At 51.1% G+C, this 17,285-nt stretch overlaps 1 protein-coding gene across 2 annotated transcripts in view; it reads right to left on the reverse strand.

Moving 5' to 3' along the window:
- The window catches only part of Krt7 (keratin 7), a 15,777-nt gene extending 3,033 nt beyond the window's left edge, over nucleotides 1-12,744 (reverse strand). Inside the window, exons 1-8 of one of the 2 annotated variants that reach the window (XM_029566888.1) lie at nucleotides 12,607-12,744; nucleotides 11,952-12,501; nucleotides 10,424-10,635; nucleotides 8,340-8,400; nucleotides 6,590-6,685; nucleotides 5,318-5,482; nucleotides 3,912-4,037; nucleotides 1,235-1,455 (exon numbers count right to left, since the gene is read on the reverse strand). In XM_029566888.1, the coding sequence (XP_029422748.1) occupies nucleotides 1,235-1,455; nucleotides 3,912-4,037; nucleotides 5,318-5,482; nucleotides 6,590-6,685; nucleotides 8,340-8,400; nucleotides 10,424-10,635; nucleotides 11,952-12,260 (1,190 nt within the window). In that variant the 5' untranslated portion in view covers nucleotides 12,261-12,501; nucleotides 12,607-12,744. Of the gene's footprint in view, nucleotides 1-1,234; nucleotides 1,456-3,911; nucleotides 4,038-5,317; nucleotides 5,483-6,589; nucleotides 6,686-8,339; nucleotides 8,401-10,423; nucleotides 10,636-11,951; nucleotides 12,529-12,606 lie in introns of those variants that run through there. The other variant, XM_008839993.3, reaches the window with a different exon arrangement.
- Nucleotides 12,745-17,285: the final 4,541 nt, after the last annotated feature.

Consider the following 17,285-nt stretch of genomic DNA (forward strand, 5'->3'; position numbering starts at 1 on the left):
ATATGTTATTAATGCAAGTTCCTGATCTCTAGGGACTTCCTTTGCAGGTGCTTTGCCTCCTCTGTGAATGTGTTCCCTCCCTGAGGGCAGAAACGTGGTTTAAATATTATCTGTCTCTATGCTGCGTTCTAACAAGCCAAGCATGACAAGTCTACTCCCAGGCCTTTGCCCACACTGTTGCTTCTCACCTCTCCAAATTCTAACCTTCCCCAGGGCACAACTTTGAAGCTGTGACTATCCACAGGAAAAAAAGATCATCCAGTGCAGTCACTGAGAACAAGGCTACCTCAGATGGAGGAGCCATGTCCTACATGACCAGCCTCTGACAGTCTCTACTCCCACTGCAGGTGACTATGCAAATAGCTCTAGGAACAGAGAAAATCTACCCCAGCACACAGAGTGTCACATGGTTCAGCTGAGTTAGCGGTGAGAAGCAGCCTAGCACTGTGGAGGATCATGGGCCAGGCATCAGCAGGCCTCAACTACACAATGCCCTGTTCCCGCCATTGATAAAACTGAACCATGGCTTGGCCTTCTATAGCCCATGGAAGCAGTACTCCTGGCCTGCTTTCCTGAGTACATGCTGAAGATCAAATAAGATAGCCCTGATAGGAGTTGGGGAGATGCCTCATTGGATAAAAGTGCTCACTGAGCGAACATGAGGCCCTGCATTCAAATCCTTAGCACCCACATAAAAAGCTGGATGTGGCTTCACACATGCCTGTAACCTCAGTGCTGTGGGAGAGCAGGGAGGAGACAGGAAGATCACTGAGGCTCACTGGCCCCAGCCAAGTTCCAGGTTCAATAAGAGACCCTTTCCCAAATAAGGCAGACAGTGGTAGAGCAGGACACCCAATTTCTTCCTCTGATCTCCAAGTCCAGGCTTAGGTGTATGAATCTGCACACACATATATACAACACATACACCACATACACCACACACACACACACACACACACACACACACACACACACCAAAAAAATTGCAATAAATAATTTTTTAAAGCCCTGTTAATGGTCCAATTTAGGAAGGGACTTAACACCACGTGGCCTTTCCTACTAGAAAGTCACTCATTGAGGGTCAAGCAGCAACCATTAGCTTTGCACATCCTAGTTCTCCCACCATGGGCCCTGAAAAGAAGGAGCGCACAGGAAATGCCTGTAGACAGATGAACGTCAAATCCAGACCCCACTGACGCCCCCAGGACCTCCTGTCCAGTTTCTCGTCTCTCACCTGCTCTCCTCGCCCTCCAGTAGCTTGCGGTAGGTGGCGATCTCGATGTCCAGAGCCAGTTTGACATTCATCAGCTCCTGGTACTCACGCAGCTGCCGTGCCATGTCCTGCTTGGCCTGCTGCAGAGCGGCCTCCAGCTCCTCCTGCTTGGCACGAGCATCCTTGAGTGCCATCTCCCCACGTTCCTCAGCCTCGGCAATGGAAGCCTCCAACTTGGCACGCTGTGGGCAATAGTGGAGCTGTGAGCTGAGGAACAGTCCACCAGTACCACTACCTTCCTATCAACCCATCCTGCAGCAAGTACCTGTCCACCTTGCTTAAGGGGACTTCACTGGCCCTACCTACTCCCTCAAACACCAGAGAATCCTGAAGGCTAAAGACAGGGATACAGAGATCCAATGGTTTCAGAGCCGGCTCTGCCATTTACTAGCTAGGTGGCCTTGGATGAATCAATCCCTAAGTCTCCTCCTTCTAAAAAAGCAATAATCATAGCATCTACTTCATAGGGATACTGCAAGGACAAGATGAGATAAGACACATGAAGTCTTAGCATGATGCTGAGCATACACCAAGTGCTTAATAAACGTTACTATGATTTCCAAACCCTAGTAGTCACCCACCCCCAGTCCAAAGAGCTCCGAGGCCATGGGATCATCATTGGGTCACAAATGCCAGGCAGCTGACAAGAACCAGATACCACCTCTAAAACAGGAACCAGGTGGGAACAACCCAGAACAGAAATTCTGAGATAATACCAGTCATCCCATATGCCATGGGCTACATGAGCCATGGGTTATGGGTTGGAGCAGGGATGGTTCCATTCCAATGGACCTGCATCTTCTGTGAACAGCCACCAATTGCTGCCTGGCAGTAGAGCTCCCTCTGTTTTGGGCACCTCCTCTACTATCATGGTTTAGATTTTGTAATGTGCCCCAAAGAAAGTCCCATGGTCTAGTCTCTAGCTAATAGTTTTACTGGGAAGTGGTAGAACCTTCAGGAGATGGAGTGTGGTGGAAGGAAGAAGGAAGGGGGACATGCCCGTGAAGGAAGCATGGGGCTCTTGTCCTTCTCTCTCTGTCTCTGCTTCTTGTCTATGATGGGATATTTGTACTACCATACTTCCCACTGCAATGGGCTACCCCTCATTACCCACTCAAAGTGATTGTACCAAGCTACCTGGGACTGAAATTGTGAGCCAAAATAATCCTTTTCTCCTTGAAGCTGATTTTCTCAAGCATTTTTCCATATAAGCAAACAGTTGGCTAACACAGCCACTGGCAAGAGCTGTCATATCCTCTCATTCTCTTACTCCCCACGCCCTGGCTCGGAGCATCTCCTCCACCCTTCTCAGGTACCCCTCTCTATCCTGGGGTCCTCCTCCATCAGCAACAGCCCCTGCCTCTTTGCTCCATGGGCACCACTCAGTAGACTCCTCTCACACTAATGCTCCCTGGGCCAGAGGCCTTCAGTAACCTCTAGAGACCCCTCCCACACTCCCTTGAGGCCCTCAAGGGTGACAGTCACCTGACTTTGAGGCCTGGCTCCAGCCTGGAGTGTGAAGGAGATCTGGATGTGGTAGAGACTGAAAGTTTTGAAAAGCCATTCATGATTGATTCTAAGCCTCTCCTCCTGGCCAGGAGGCTAGCCTGCTTCACAGGGTGATTCACAGTCCTGCATCTGAGCCAGGAGGCAGCCTCCACCCTAAAGTGTAAACAGGACTGCAGGGCTCTGGAGAGGACTTCTTGAGTAAACCACCCCATATCTCATACCACAGCTCATCTGAAATAAGTCTGCTAGAGCTACTGCATGCATCACCTGCCCACCCCCACTGTAGACATCTGCTCAGGCTGAGCTGCCCCATCCACATCTATACCTAGTCAGGACTTTGGGGACCCTTTCCTCATCAACAACCCCCAATTCTGGCTTCCAAGAAAGTGCATCTGTGCTCTCAGCCCCTCATCTGAGACCTTCACTCCTATCACGTAATAGGAGTTAAAAGGCAGCATGCAGTTACAGTGGGGTGGAGACAGTCTATAACTAAATTGGAACATCAAACCTTTCAAAGTGTGATAGGTGCTTCAAAGAACTTCAGATCGGTTGCTGATGCCATCGCTGGGTATTTGAGGAAATCATCTCCCAAAAGGGGACTTTGGTCCTAAACCCCAAGAATGAGAAAGCAACAGAGATGGACAGAGCTGGGAGAACCACATTCCAGGTTGAGGGAAAGGCAGTGCAAAGACCTTGGCCCATTCTAGGAAGCAGGCTAGCACACCTGAGCAGAGGGAAGAGGGGAGCTATAGGAAGTAAAGACAAAGGTAGAAACAGGCTTTGAGCCACTGTAAGGATTTCTGGTAGATGAGTCATGAGCCTTAGCTATTGCAGACTACCCAGAGCTAGGGGCATGCAGTGTTCACTGACTTACGGTGATTCCTCTCTGACTGGCCAGCCTGAGTTCCCTTCCACAGGCTCCATGCCCAGCCATAACTCTTCCCTCCAACCCTCAATCAGGCCTTAACCAAGAGCATTCTACCTTGAAGGTCATACCAAGGGGCCTGAGATGTGAGTGCCACCCACCAGCACCCACATCACCCTGGCCTCACAGTGACCTTAACCTCAACAGTGGTCTCTCACAAGCCCCAAGGAGCCGAGAGGAGGAAGGAGGAAGGCTAGTCCCCACCTGGTTCTTCATGGCGTCGATCTCCGCCTGCAGTCTCTGGATGGCACGGTTCATCTCCGCAATCTCATTCCGGGTGTTCCGGAGGTCATCCCCATGCTTCCCAGCCTGGGCTTGGAGGGTCTCAAACTGGAAGGCCATGCAGAGAAGTATGATGGGGCTGCGATGTCACTGCCAATGACTGGGCCTTCTCCCCATCTACAGAAAGCCCTTCCCAGCCCATATTTTCAGGAAAGGCAGCCACCTCCCAGCCATCTCCCCCAAGTGCTAGGAGATCAAACCATAGGGCAGTGGGGTGGAGAAGGGCTCCATCCCCTCCTAGCCATTTCAGGGAAAACTCACAGGCCCTTCCCCACTCTCACCTGGTCCTGGTCCTGGCAAGTCACTGAAAGTATGAAGCATCACCTGTTGAATAACTCCCTCCCACCCCTACACACCTGTCCAACAACTCCCTACCATTTCAGACACAGAGAATGAGTCCAGAGGAGAGGACAAACAACCAGGGATCAAAAAGCGTGGGACCAAGCTGCTCCTAATGAGCATGCCTGTGCTCTTACCCACGTACCCGGGAGGGCTCCATCCTCTACAATGCCTTCAAACCTGGCCTCAGACTCCCTCCTCCTGTAATGAGGGTTTAGCCTACATCCCCTCCCATTCCCTAAGCTGTCCTGACTCCATGAAGGGTGAATAATGATTAAGCCTCCCAGGCCTGAAACCCTACGTTTCAGGATCTAGTCCCTCCTCTTTCATCTTGTAGATCAAAGTGCAGAACTAGAAAATTCACTTAGCCTCTCTGTGTCTCACTTTCCTCATGTTTAAAATGTCAATCACAAGGACTGGAGAGATGGCTCAACAGCACCGGCTGCTCTTGCAAAGGGCCCAGGTTCAATTCCCGACACCCACATGGTGGCTAACAACTGTCTGTAACTCCAGTTCCAGGGAATCCTATGCCCTCTTCTGACCTCCACAGGTACTGCACAACATGGATACACCTACCTACATACAAACAATGCACTCATACACATAAAATAAGAAATAAAATATTTAAAATGTCAATCATAGTGATGCACACCTAAAAGAGCTATTCTATAAATTAAATGTGCAAAGAGGCAGAGCGTTTAACACATTGTATAGCATAGTGTAAGTAGCCATGCTGTCAAGTACTATGTAACTGCTAAATTCAACTTGTGTCTCTTTCCTCTGCCTGTTCCCCCATCAGGCTGTGCTCTCCCACAGGTCCAAGGACCTACCTGGCCTGCTGGCTCTTCTTTCCAGACTTTAGAACACCACACAGCCTTAACCACTAGTGTCTGCCAAGCCCTAAAGGCTGAAGACCAAGTGAGGAGAAAGGGAAACTGTCACCCAGGACCCTGGCAGGAGGAAGAAAGATACCTCAAATGGCCACACACCTTGGTCTGGTACCAGACTTCAGCCTCAGCCCGGCTGTGGTTGGCCATCTCCTCATACTGGGCCTTGACCTCAGCAATGATGCTCTCTAGATCTAGGGAGCGGTTGTTATCCATGGACAGCACCACAGATGTATCCGAGATCTGGGACTGCAGCTCTGCCAACTCCTGCAGGAACCAGACAGAACAGTGGACTGTGTGCTTAGGACATGATCTATCCCTGTGCCTACCACCACACTGGAACCCACCCCAAGGAAAAGAAAAGGGAAAGAGAAGCTAGAGTAGGCAGAGTGGCCAGGCAGTGAGGGCCATGGTTCCAGCACAGGCTGAACAATCTGCTCACCCTGGCTCCTGGCATCTCCAATAGCAGAGTCTGATAGGATTAGAAGGGATAAAGAGACAGTGCAGTGCATATGATGGATCCTCTGAAATTCCCCTCAGGGTTCAAGCTCTAGTGTGATGGGAACCAGTGGGGATGATGAAAAAAATCATATTCCACCATGCAATGGAATACCATACAGATGTGTTTTCAGGTGGGGAAGCATGTCTACAGTATGCTGTTAGCTGAAACAAACAAGGCTACTTTAAAGATATATAGAGAGAGATATAGATATAGATATAGATATCAGCTGGGCATGGCAGCTCACAGCTATAATCCCAGCACTTGGGAGGCTGTGACAAAGGGATCATAAATTTGAGGCTAGCCTGGGTACACAGTGAGTTCAAGATTAGTCTGGTTTAAATAGGCAGACTCTGACTCAAAACAAAATGAATGTGCGTGCGTGCATGTGTGTGTGTGTGTGTGTGTGTGTGTAAGAACACAGGAAAAAGTCTGAAAAGATAAATACAAATATGGTAACGGTGGGTTCAAGCATTTGGGTTTTCAGCTTTACTTAATTTTCTGTATGTTTTTCAATGAATATGTATTACTTTCACAGTGAGAGGAAACTACGTAGTTTATACATATATATATATATATATATATGCATATAGTCACATATACACTACACACACACACACACACCAAATATGGGGAGACCTGCCCCAAGCTTAGATTGCCTGAATAGCCTCAAGGCCCCCACCCCTGACAACAGCATAGCCTGTAGACACCACTCTAAGGAGCTAATGGAAGCTGGATGGTTAAAGAAAGACTAGACTCAAGAGATCTAAGAAGTGGTCGATACCTAGCCTCAGCCCAGCCTCTGCCAGATGATGGCCACACTATCTTCTGCCTAAAGGTAGGAGGTGACACAGCACACTACCCTAGGGCCTCACCGTCTCATTGAGGGTCTTGAGGAAGTTGATCTCATCATTCAAGCTGTCCACCTTGGCTTCCAGCTCCACCTTGTTGATGTAGGCAGCATCTACATCCTAGGGTTGGGGACAAGACAGAGAAATACCATATCCTCAGCACAGGGAACATTCAGTAGTGATAAGAACAAGCCAGCCCAGTCCAATCCCCAGGACCAGACACCCCTGCCTCCCTAGAAAGGGATCCAGAGCTCCCCTCCCCAGCCCTCCAGGCTGCTTGCTGGGTAAAAGCCAGCTCTATATGCCTCCAAGACTAGTACAGCCTTCCCAATGCTGCAGCCTGGAACACCCTAGGCCCCAAACCAAGCACCTGACCAGTTCCTAAAGGCCTCATAATATGGATACACTCCTGGCTCTGCCACGACTGGCTGTGTGACTGGAACAAATCACTTCTGTACCGAAAGCCATGGAAGAGCATACCATCAATCATTCAGATCCCCCATTACCCTCCTAGGGATGAGAACTCTAGCTGGCCTGCTTAACTGGCAACATGGGTGACTCCAAGGCAGGTGAGCTACAGGTGACAGCCCAGGCGGACAGATGTGATAGCTACTTTTACATCACTATGACCAAATGTCTGACAGAAACAAGGGAGGACAGATTTATTCTGGCTCACAGTTTCAGAGGATTCAGTACACCATGGTGGGAAAGCACGGCAAGGCAAGGTAGGTCATGTCGTGGCCGACGGGGCAGTTCTGGTATGCTTCTGGCTTCCTTCTTCCCCCTTTATTCTGTCTGGGGCCCCAGTCCATGGTTTGGCATTGCCCACGCTCAAGATGAATCTTCTTCCTTCAGTTAATCCTCTCTGGAGACACCCCTCAGACACGCACAGAGGTGTGCCTCACCAATCTCCCAGGTGACTGTTTTTTGAGACAGGGCCTTACTCTGTGTCCCAGCTGGCCTGGGACTCATTCTGTAGACCATGCTGGCCTCAAACTTGCAGCAATCCTTTGCCTCAGCCTGTCAAGTGTTGGGATCACAAGTATGTAAACATCTAATTCCTAAGTGATTCTAAATCCAGCTAAATTGACTATGAAAATTAACCATCACACTGTCCTAGCTATACTTTCCTGGGTGAACCTGTGAGCAGGCCCAATGCTCCTCATTTCTGAGTCTCCAAGGGCCCAGCTGTGTGAGGCAGGCTAGGCCTGGAATATAGAGCTGCTCAGTAAGAGGACTTGGTCTTCAAATTTTAAAGAGCACACATCACCAATCCCTCTAAGATGTTCCTAAGGCCTTCCAAAATCTCTTTGCATATCTCCAGGGACAGAGAGCACATCCTGCCTGGAGACAGGTCATAGCTCACTCTGCAAACATCTGAGGCCAGCCAGGAGCCACCATGTCTAGGATGAAATGTTCTTATTCCGACAGGGCACGTCCTTGTATGAGTTTAAGACTCCCTCTCAAAACCCAGTCCTTTGGTGTTAGTTCTAATCCTGAAGGTCTAGAAACAAATGTATTAATTCGCCAGAGATGGTGCACACATGTGCACAGACACACACACACACACACACACACACACACACACACACACACGCACGCACACACAGAGAACAGGCTGTGTTACTCCAGCCTGACTTCCAGGCCTCCCCCTAAGCCTATCATTCCCCTTTGTACAATCCAGACAGGCTTTGGCCACAGATCTCCAGTTGTATGAATGGGACACAGTCGTGAGGTGTGTGTGGTACAACCCTCCAGCCCCTCTGCCCCTCACCTTCTTTAGCACCACAAATTCATTCTCAGCTGCTGCACGCCTGTTGATTTCCTCTTCATACCTGCAGGTGGGAAGGGGAGTGGTGATGGTGCAACTTTGCCTCCAAACCTTCATATTCGGATGTCAATCAGCTCTCCCTTCACTCTACTCAATGGCACACCTGAGAGAGCGGGTATCAGGGTTACAAAATCGAACTTCTCTTACTTCTTGGTAGCTGGTCATAGGGCTTTGAATTTCAGAATGGAAGGGAGGGGCTCTGGAAGTGTATGTGAATTAGAAACCAAAGGAGAGGGAAAATGAAGCCATTTGGGGACCTGCTTTGTGAGGCCTGCATTGGCATGCACTTCCTGTGTGCTCACTGACTTCTCTCTCCCGACAACCCTACAATATTGTACTGTGACTGTCAGGGAGGAAGATGGAGGCATAGAGGCAGGTTGCATGCCCACACCACAGGGCTGCAAAGAGACAAAGCCCAGGCTCGAGCCCCAGCAGCTAACTCCACAGTCCATGCCCTGAGCATTAGCTAAGCCATCCCTGAGGTGTGAAGAGGGGTTTGAAAGGGGAAGAAGGTTATAGAATCAGGACAGAGCACATATGAAGTCCTGAAGTACCAGGTTACTACTGGGTCGTTCAGTCCCCCATCTTCCCAAATTCCTCTTCCTCCCAAGAAGCTGGTCCCCTGGTCTTGAAAGGACCTCCACAGCAAGGCAGAGAGAAAGCAAGCACATTGGCCTGTCCCAGTGTTTATTTGGGAACTCAAAAATAGATGCGGAAATGGGAGCTCAGCAGTGCCCAAGAGCTGTCAGGAGTGGCAGGAGCAGCCTGGACGGCTTTGGTGGAGAGCAAGGTGCACACATAGGCGGGGCACTATGTGTGTGCAGCCCAGGCTTTGGGCATCCATGCTCGCCCCCCGGCGGGCACTTCAGTCCTACAGATGCTGTAGATATATCTGCAAGGCCCTCTGCAGCCCCGCCTTGGTGCTGCACTGCTGGGCCCAGGGTGCACTGATTGGAGCATTCTGAGTACCCAATTCCTTCCCTGTGCCTGCTGTCAGTTCCTCTCTCACCCTCTGCCTAGAGCTCGGGAGCCAGGTGCTCTGAGGGCCTTGGGTGAGGGGAGATGGGTGTGGGGTATACCCATTCTGTGAGTCTCTGAAGACAGAGGCTGGCTGGTTACCCAGATTCCCCTGCCCTGCACCTGTCTAGCTCCACCTGCTATGGGATTAATCTGTTGACTTTTGTCCAAAAGGAAGCAGCAGGTAGGAGACACTCCCCAGAGGTCCTTTTTGCTCTCCTCCAGTCAGAGCCAGTGTGCCTGGTCCTGCTTAGTCATACAACCACAAGAAGAGCACATTGGTTACCCCCAGTGCCCATGGACAAGGTGGGGGGGTCAGGGTGAGACCCAGCTCACAGCTAGGGTTTAGTTTCTGTTCAGTGAGAAGAAAGAGCTTCAAGAGCATTCAAATGCCTGTCCACAAACCCCAGGCTTCCGGCCTCTAGCAGCCTCTTTCCTAAGTCTGCCCTGACCAGGACACTCACCCCTGAGCCCTTCCCATCAGTCTCCTCACTGCCACTTTCCTTCCCACATCAGTTCTTTGGCCCCTTCGGGGCATTACTGACCAGAAATTCAAGTCCTAACTCCCAGTGGCCTACTACATGATCTTGACTAAATCCCTGAACCTCTTTGGTTTCCAATTCTTCACCTGCACAGAACAAAAAGCTGCTCTAGAATTATCTGTAAGGGCTACACATTCTAAAGCACTCCAATCGTGAGACTACACTATCCTCTAAGGTCTTGAGGCCTTAGTCAGGTACCCAAAGGGAACCAGGAACATCAGGATGGGCTGAGTTATTTCCCTTGACTGAGTCAGGGGAAAAGACCAGAATGACCCAGGAACAGCCCTCAGGGTAAAGAAGGGAGAGGAGAGGAAAGACTGTGTCAACAAAGGCCATTTCTTAAGGAGTTACTGTGCTGCACAGCTGTGCATCCTGACCCCTGAACCAAAGGCTCTTGTGGAGTACTAGTGGGTGAGAGGCACATTGTCCCAGGGCTAGGATCCTCAAAGTGGCACTAGAGGGCATTACTTATTCTTGAAATCTTCCACCACATCCTGCATGTTCCGAAGCTCCACCTCCAGGCGGCCCCCATCCAACTGCAATGCTTCCAGCTGTCTCCGAAGCCCAGAAATCTGGGCCTCAAAGATGCCAGGGAGCTGGCTGCTCTTGGCTGACTTCTGCTGCTGCAGCAGTGCCCACTTGGTCTCCAGCATCTTGTTCTGCTGTTCCAGGAAGCGTACCTGGAAGGGTGTGAGGGAGGAGACTCCTGAGGGGCCAGCCAAGCCACCACAGGGTGTTAAACATAGCCTGGAGCCACTTAGCTGGTCTCCAGTGCACACTCCTCTCCTCTGGAATAAATCGGCTTGGTTCTGTAATATATCAGTTTCCAGACAATTTTGCCCCCATGGCATTCTCTACCTCTGCCCTTTAAAAGGCCCCTTTCTTCTCTGAAGCTGGGGGTGAGGGGGTGTTGGGGGAGGCAGTGAGTGGGCTGGCCCTTCCCTCCAGGCTGGAAGTTCTCATCCTTCCTTGGTATGGTCTCTCTTCCCCTTTGCTCCAGTCAAGCCTCAGGGCAGCATGCTAAGATAAAGCTCTTGTGCCCAGCCCCAGGGGCCAAAAAGGCCCTAAAGGAGCACTCAGCATACTGGCAGGTGGGAGGCAAGGGTGGTTGCCCCAAACCCAGCAACTTAGGGAGTCAGGAGCTGAGGTAGAACTATACACCTCAGCATCAAGGCGGGAACCTAGGCGCTGGGCAGCCGGAGAGGCTTCAGCCTAAGCAGAAGGATGCAGGACTGAACAGTACAGACAGGAGGATCGAGGGGGGCACTGAGGCAGGGAAAGTAGGCCCTAGCCAGAGCCACAACTCGCTACAACCCTCAGTTTCTGGTTCCAGCTCCACTGGGCCTTTCCCTGAGACTCACCGAGTCAGTCTCTCTCACTTGAACCAAGTGTGCCACTCTCATCCCCAGAAGTCCATGTTTGGCAGCAATGGACAGGCAGGAAGAATACCTTCCAAAGGGCTCCTTTCCAGTGTCCCTCAGCCCCTGTCCCCAAATGAGCCATCTCCAGAGGCAGATGTAACCTCACCTCCTACCAGCAAGGCAGGTGGAGGAACAGGCAAGTAGGTTGGGCCAGGAGCCTCCCTCCACAAGGCTGTTATTCTCAGCACCTGCCTCAGAGGCAATATTCTTTCCACTGGGAAAGGTGTATCATCACCCCACCCCATCCTTGACTCCCCTACGGAAAAAGGGGCCCAGACAGCCAAGAACGAACTGCTGGACTTTGCCTCTGAGCTCCCAACCTGATACCTGTGATAAAGTGGCTTTAAAAGCCCCAGAGGGCTCGGACACAGCCAGATGGAGTGATGGACCTGGCAACATTCCTGGAGGAAAGGGAGGGGCCCACGGCCAGCTGCCGGAGAACGGAGAGGACTCGGAGACCAAGAGAGATATGAAGAGAGGGGGGCAAGTCACAAACGGACAGGCGCCCGGCCTTCCAGTGCCTGGCCCGCGCATCAGAGCTTGGGCAGAACTTGGGCAGCTCCTGACTGCCTCACCTTGTCGATGAAGGAGGCGAACTTGTTGTTGAGGGCCTTGATCTGCTCACGCTCCTCCTGGCGCACCTGCTGGATGGTGGGGTCGATGTCCACACGCAGCGGCGCCAGCAGGTTCTGATTAACGGTGACCTCGCGAATGCCGGCGCCCTCCGGGCCCGCATAGGAGGAGCGCACGGCCACGCGCGGCCGGGAGGCGCCCAGGCCGTAGAGGCTGCTGCTGCCAAAGCCTCCTGGGCGGCCGGAGCTCAGGCGCCCCTGGGCGCTCCGGCCCGGGAAGGCGGTGGAGCGCGAGCTGAAGTGGATGGACATAGCGGCCGGGCGAGGCTGGAGAGCTCTGGCGCGAAGGGCGGATGAGGAGCGGCGCGAACTCGCTGACCTAGGGCAGCTCGCGCTCTTTTATCCCTCGGCGCAGGCGGCGGGGCGCACTCAGGTGGTTCGGGGCGGAGCTGGCCAGCGGCCACCTTTCTCTACCGCCTGGGGCCTCCCGGCCGGCAGCCTGCTCCCGCGCCGCCCCCAGCCTCCGCCCGGGCTCTGTCCGCTCAGGAAGGGTCTGCAGAAGGCAGAAACAAACGCCATGCCGCGACAGCCCGTCCCACACAGGTAGCCGCGGGCGCCTGAAGCCCAGCTATCCTTGACCTCGGGGAGACCACCTTACCGATGGCCGTAGATGGCTTTCTGGGGCAGGCCTGGGAAATGAATTCTCCAGGTTCCTGAGACCAGCAAGCAAGCCAAGCGCATCAGAAGGGAGAATGAAGTGGACAAAACTTTGCAGCTCCATCCCGGACGTCCAAACCCCCAATAGGTAGGCTAGGGAAGCCAAGGGCATTCTGTGCACTCCCCCCACCAGTCCGGCTGCTCCTTGAGAGAGATCAAGTCAATCCTTTTTTCTTTTTTTAAAGAAAGGGTCTCCAGTCCCATGTAGACCAGGCTACCACTGATCTTGTAGAAATGCACCTGCCTCTGCCTCTGCTGAGATTAAAGGTGTGGACTACCATGCCTGGCCAGTTTAGCTTTTGAGTAACCTGACCCATGGCTTACCTCACTGTTTCCCCCCACACACACACCCCAAATTTCCACATAGAAATTGGTCCCTCCTCATCCCTCTCCATCCAAGTTCAGAAACTGGTGCTCCTATGTTCACCTGTGTGGAAATGCTTCCATTCACATCCAAACACTTCTCCCCACCCTGCCCCCATTTTCCTATTTAAAGACCAATCGGGCTCTCCTCTGATCCATCCCCCACTGATAGCTAGCAACAAACAATTCCCTGAAATTTCTAGAATCCAGTGGAAGGGAATCAGCCACCCAAGTAGGGTCTGTAGCAGCCAGTGTGTTCACCGTACCTCCGAGCAGCCTCCTCCCTCCATTTTCCCCACACCCACTTGGTCAGCCTTCAGACCATCTCTAGTCCTAACCAGTGAGCCAAGTCCTTAGGAATGCTGGGTGGGGGAGGGTGGGAATGATATATCCTTCCTGGTTCACCATTTCAGTTAGAACCCCTAAGCAGGTAAAAGAGACCCTGTTGTTCACACACACACACACACACACACACACACACAAACACACACACTCCAAGTCCTTTACCCCTCAGGTTGCATCCTCGATTCTTAGACTGTCTACACCTCACCCCATGTCCTACCTCTGGCCTTGGTCACCTCTCCCCACCCCCAACCCTTTCCCAACTGGACTGACCCTAAAGGAGTCACAGACCCTCCCCAGGGGTGAGCACCTAGAGAAAGCTGGGGAGCACATTGCAAGGGGAAAGGTGCCTGGACTCTTCAGCCCAGGCCTCAGACCCCACAACCACCACACACACCCTTGAGAGATATTTCCCCATTCCAGGGCATGCCCAACATCCGCCCTGGGCCTCTTGACCCCTCCCTGAAACATTCTTAGAGGCTCTGGTGCTGGCTGGATTCCTCCAGCCTCCACATTCCCAGGCCAGTGCTGAGAGGACACTGAGTGCCAGGCCAAGGCAGCACATACACACACAAATGTCCTCTGGAGGACTTCACAGAATACTGCCAACCCCTGGAAGCCTCCCATCAAATTCCTGCCCTGAGGGAGTTCACAGTCTAGTCCAAATCCAATCACTCACAGACACCCACTCACATGCCCCTGGTGGCCTCACAGAGACAGCCTTCCAAAATCCTAGATTAGCCCCACAAAGCCTTTCTCCCGTGGTCTTCTGCCCAACTCAATGACAGCATTCTGTCACACACACACACACACACACACACACACACGCACACAGCCACTTTGTCTTCCCACTCTCCTCACTGTTGCACTGTGCCCTCTGGAACCCAGCCACAAAGAGCAGCGGCCCCCAGTGCCCAGCCCTACCCATCTTCACTAATCCTGACCTGGTCACCTGGCTCCCGCCATCCTGCTCCCAGTGGACCTTTTGGCTCCTCTCAGAGCAAGAAAGAGACATAGTCATTACTATGACTCATAGTCCAGCACCTAAAAACACATTGATTCTTAAAGAAAAAAAAAAAATCCTTATCTTTTTCATTATCTTGGAATGTTAATGCTTCTAAATCATAATAAAAGCCACTTAACATTCTAGGTGGACTTCTGGGGGATGTAGCTCAGTGGCCACTTAACATTCTAGGTGGACTTCTGGGGGATGTAGCTCAGTGGCAGAATGTTTGACCAGCATGCATATGGTCCTAGGTTCAATCCCTGGTAGTGGAAAAAAATTATTCACAGTTAAGTGATAAAGGAAAAGGAAGTTTGTGACAACCAGCAGGACACACTCCTGAATATAAACCACCCTACAGAAACATGGGCAACAGACACAGTGTGAGCTATTGCCTGCCTACTATACATGTGCCTGCCCTGCCCAAAAAGCTTCAAACCTAATTAAGCCATTTTGTTCCTACCATATAACCCTCGACACAGGAATGAATGTGCTATGTGTTCCCCTTTTTTGGCAGGGTTTCACAATGTAGCCCAAGCTGACCTCACTCTTGATGCTTCTGCTCCAGCCGCTTGGGTGCTGGGCTTACAGGCATGGGCCACCACTCCCAGTTATCATCCTCGTGTTAAAAGAAGAGGCACAAAGAACTTAAGGAACTTGCCCAAGCTTATGCTCACACAGCTAGTATATAGAAAAGTTAAGATTTGGACCCCAGTCATTAGAATCATTACATCACTTGAAGAAAATAATAACCATGGGGTGGACTGAAAAGATCATGGTCAAAAGTGCTGGCTGCTCTTGCAGAAGACCCGAGTTCAGTTCCCAGCACCCACATCAAGTGCTTCACAACCACCTGTAACTCCAGCTTCAGAAGCTCCAAAGTCCTCTTCTGGCTTCTGTGGGCATTTGAATACATGTACACACACACACACACACACACACACACATACACACACACACACACACACACACACGAATAAATAAAAATAAAAATTTTTAAAAACAATAGGAAGAAGGAAAATCAGTTAGCAAATATAAAAATGCTGAGCCCTGCTCAAATTGGGGTGGAAAAAAGAATAGACATGAAAAGTCAAGACAGACGTTGCGACACATACCCATAGTCCCAGCACCGGGGGAGGTTGACAAAAGAAGATGGTGAGTTCAGGACCAGCATGAGCTGCATAGTAAGACCTCATCTCAGAAGACAACAACAGCAGAACCAAGGTGAAATCCCTTTTTGCCTGTCAAATTATCTAAGACTGAAACCTCCATTAGCAGCATTCCAAGAGGGTGGCTGTGCAGGTAGCAGTAAACCTTGTCCTTTGCTGGTGGGTTATTGGTTGTCACATCCTCTTGCAGGGCAAGTCAGCAAAGGATCTCAGAAGTAAGACGTTAACCCTTACATTAAAAAGTAAAACAAAACAAATGCACCCGTCCCTGACCAAGGAGCTCCACTGCCAAGTTCTTCTCCCCCAGGTGTTCACAGCAACAGCACACATGTACATATGGCCCCTGCTGCAACTGTCTTACATTCAAGGAAAACTTGAAACCTAAGTGCCCGTGGATAGGGAACTCAATAAATGAGCTGAATTAGCTGTATTCAGCAGAATGCTATTTATTGAAACAAATACATTTCATACAGTACAGTACATTTCAAAGAGGCTTTAACCTTTACACATTGACTGCAAAATCCACATGGTTTTACGTTATTTTTATTGCTTTTTTAGGTTAGCATACAGAGTAATGGGTTTCATCGTGGCATGGGCATGCTGGCATGTCATTGGGTTTTGTTCTCATCACACCCCTCCCCCACCTCACCTTCCCATGGCTCCGCCCACCTGCAGCTAGTCCCCTCACCCACATAGTCTCCACCCTCCCTTTCTCAGCACATTACCGTTACCCCCATTTCTCGCCTCCTTTGTGGTCCCTTTCCTCTCATGATCTCCTTTCTAGGCTTACACACACACACACACACGCGCACACTCCCGCATGCATACACACACATAGACAATTGTAAATCTAGGTTCCGAACATGAGAAAGCATGCAGCGTTTGTCTCTCTGAGTCTGGCTGGCTATCAGAGTAATTTATAATACCCTCCAGGGTTCATGTAGCCGGTTATAACATGCCTCCTCCGTCTGCTGTGGCTGCTCCCTGATGGTCCACAGCCACCTCCTGAAATCCTGGCCACTATCTCATGGGCACCAGTGACACTGGCATCCAGGTCCTGAGACTCCTCCTCACCCCACATTCTCATCTCCCACACAGGTGATCTACCCACATCTTACCCTCCAAATTCCTTGAGCTGCTCAATTCCAGAAACTTTCATCTTTTTTCTCATGACTCCACCTCTAATCAGACTAGACCCTAAAACGTTCCATCTGGAGGTCTTAAAGTACTTTCTCAGCTACACCAGCTGGTCCAGCTTGGACTTGATCTCTCTCTCTCTCTCTCTCTCTCTCTCTCTCTCTCTCTCTCTCTCTCTCTCCTCTCTCTCTATGTCCAAAAAAGCCCACTTCCCAGCGAGAGATGGGGCATGTACTATAATCACTAATCCCAGCATTTGGGAGGCTGCGGCAGAAAATTTGCTGCAAGTTTGAGGCCAGCCTGGGTTATAGAGTAAGAACCTATTGTGAAAACAAGCAAGCAAGAAGCAAGCAAGCAACCGAGCGAGCGAGCAAGCCAGAAAGAAAGAGAGAGAAGAGGAAAGGACACATAACCCCCAAATTCAGCATCAACACCAATGCCAGGACTCAGCTCAGCTGCATCCTCTATGTTACCGGGCACTCCTCCCTGCCCTTTGGTCTGCGGTCTCTGCCAGGCCTCCCCAGTGCTTCAGCAAGCTTCGTAGCCCTCTTTCTATTCCCCACCTTACTCCCTCCCCTCTCCCTCCACAAAGAATAATATGTTCTT

Source organism: Nannospalax galili, unplaced genomic scaffold (genome assembly GCF_000622305.1).
Source record: "Nannospalax galili isolate Female #2095 unplaced genomic scaffold, S.galili_v1.0 scaffold979, whole genome shotgun sequence".
Taxonomy (NCBI): Eukaryota; Metazoa; Chordata; class Mammalia; order Rodentia; family Spalacidae; genus Nannospalax; species Nannospalax galili.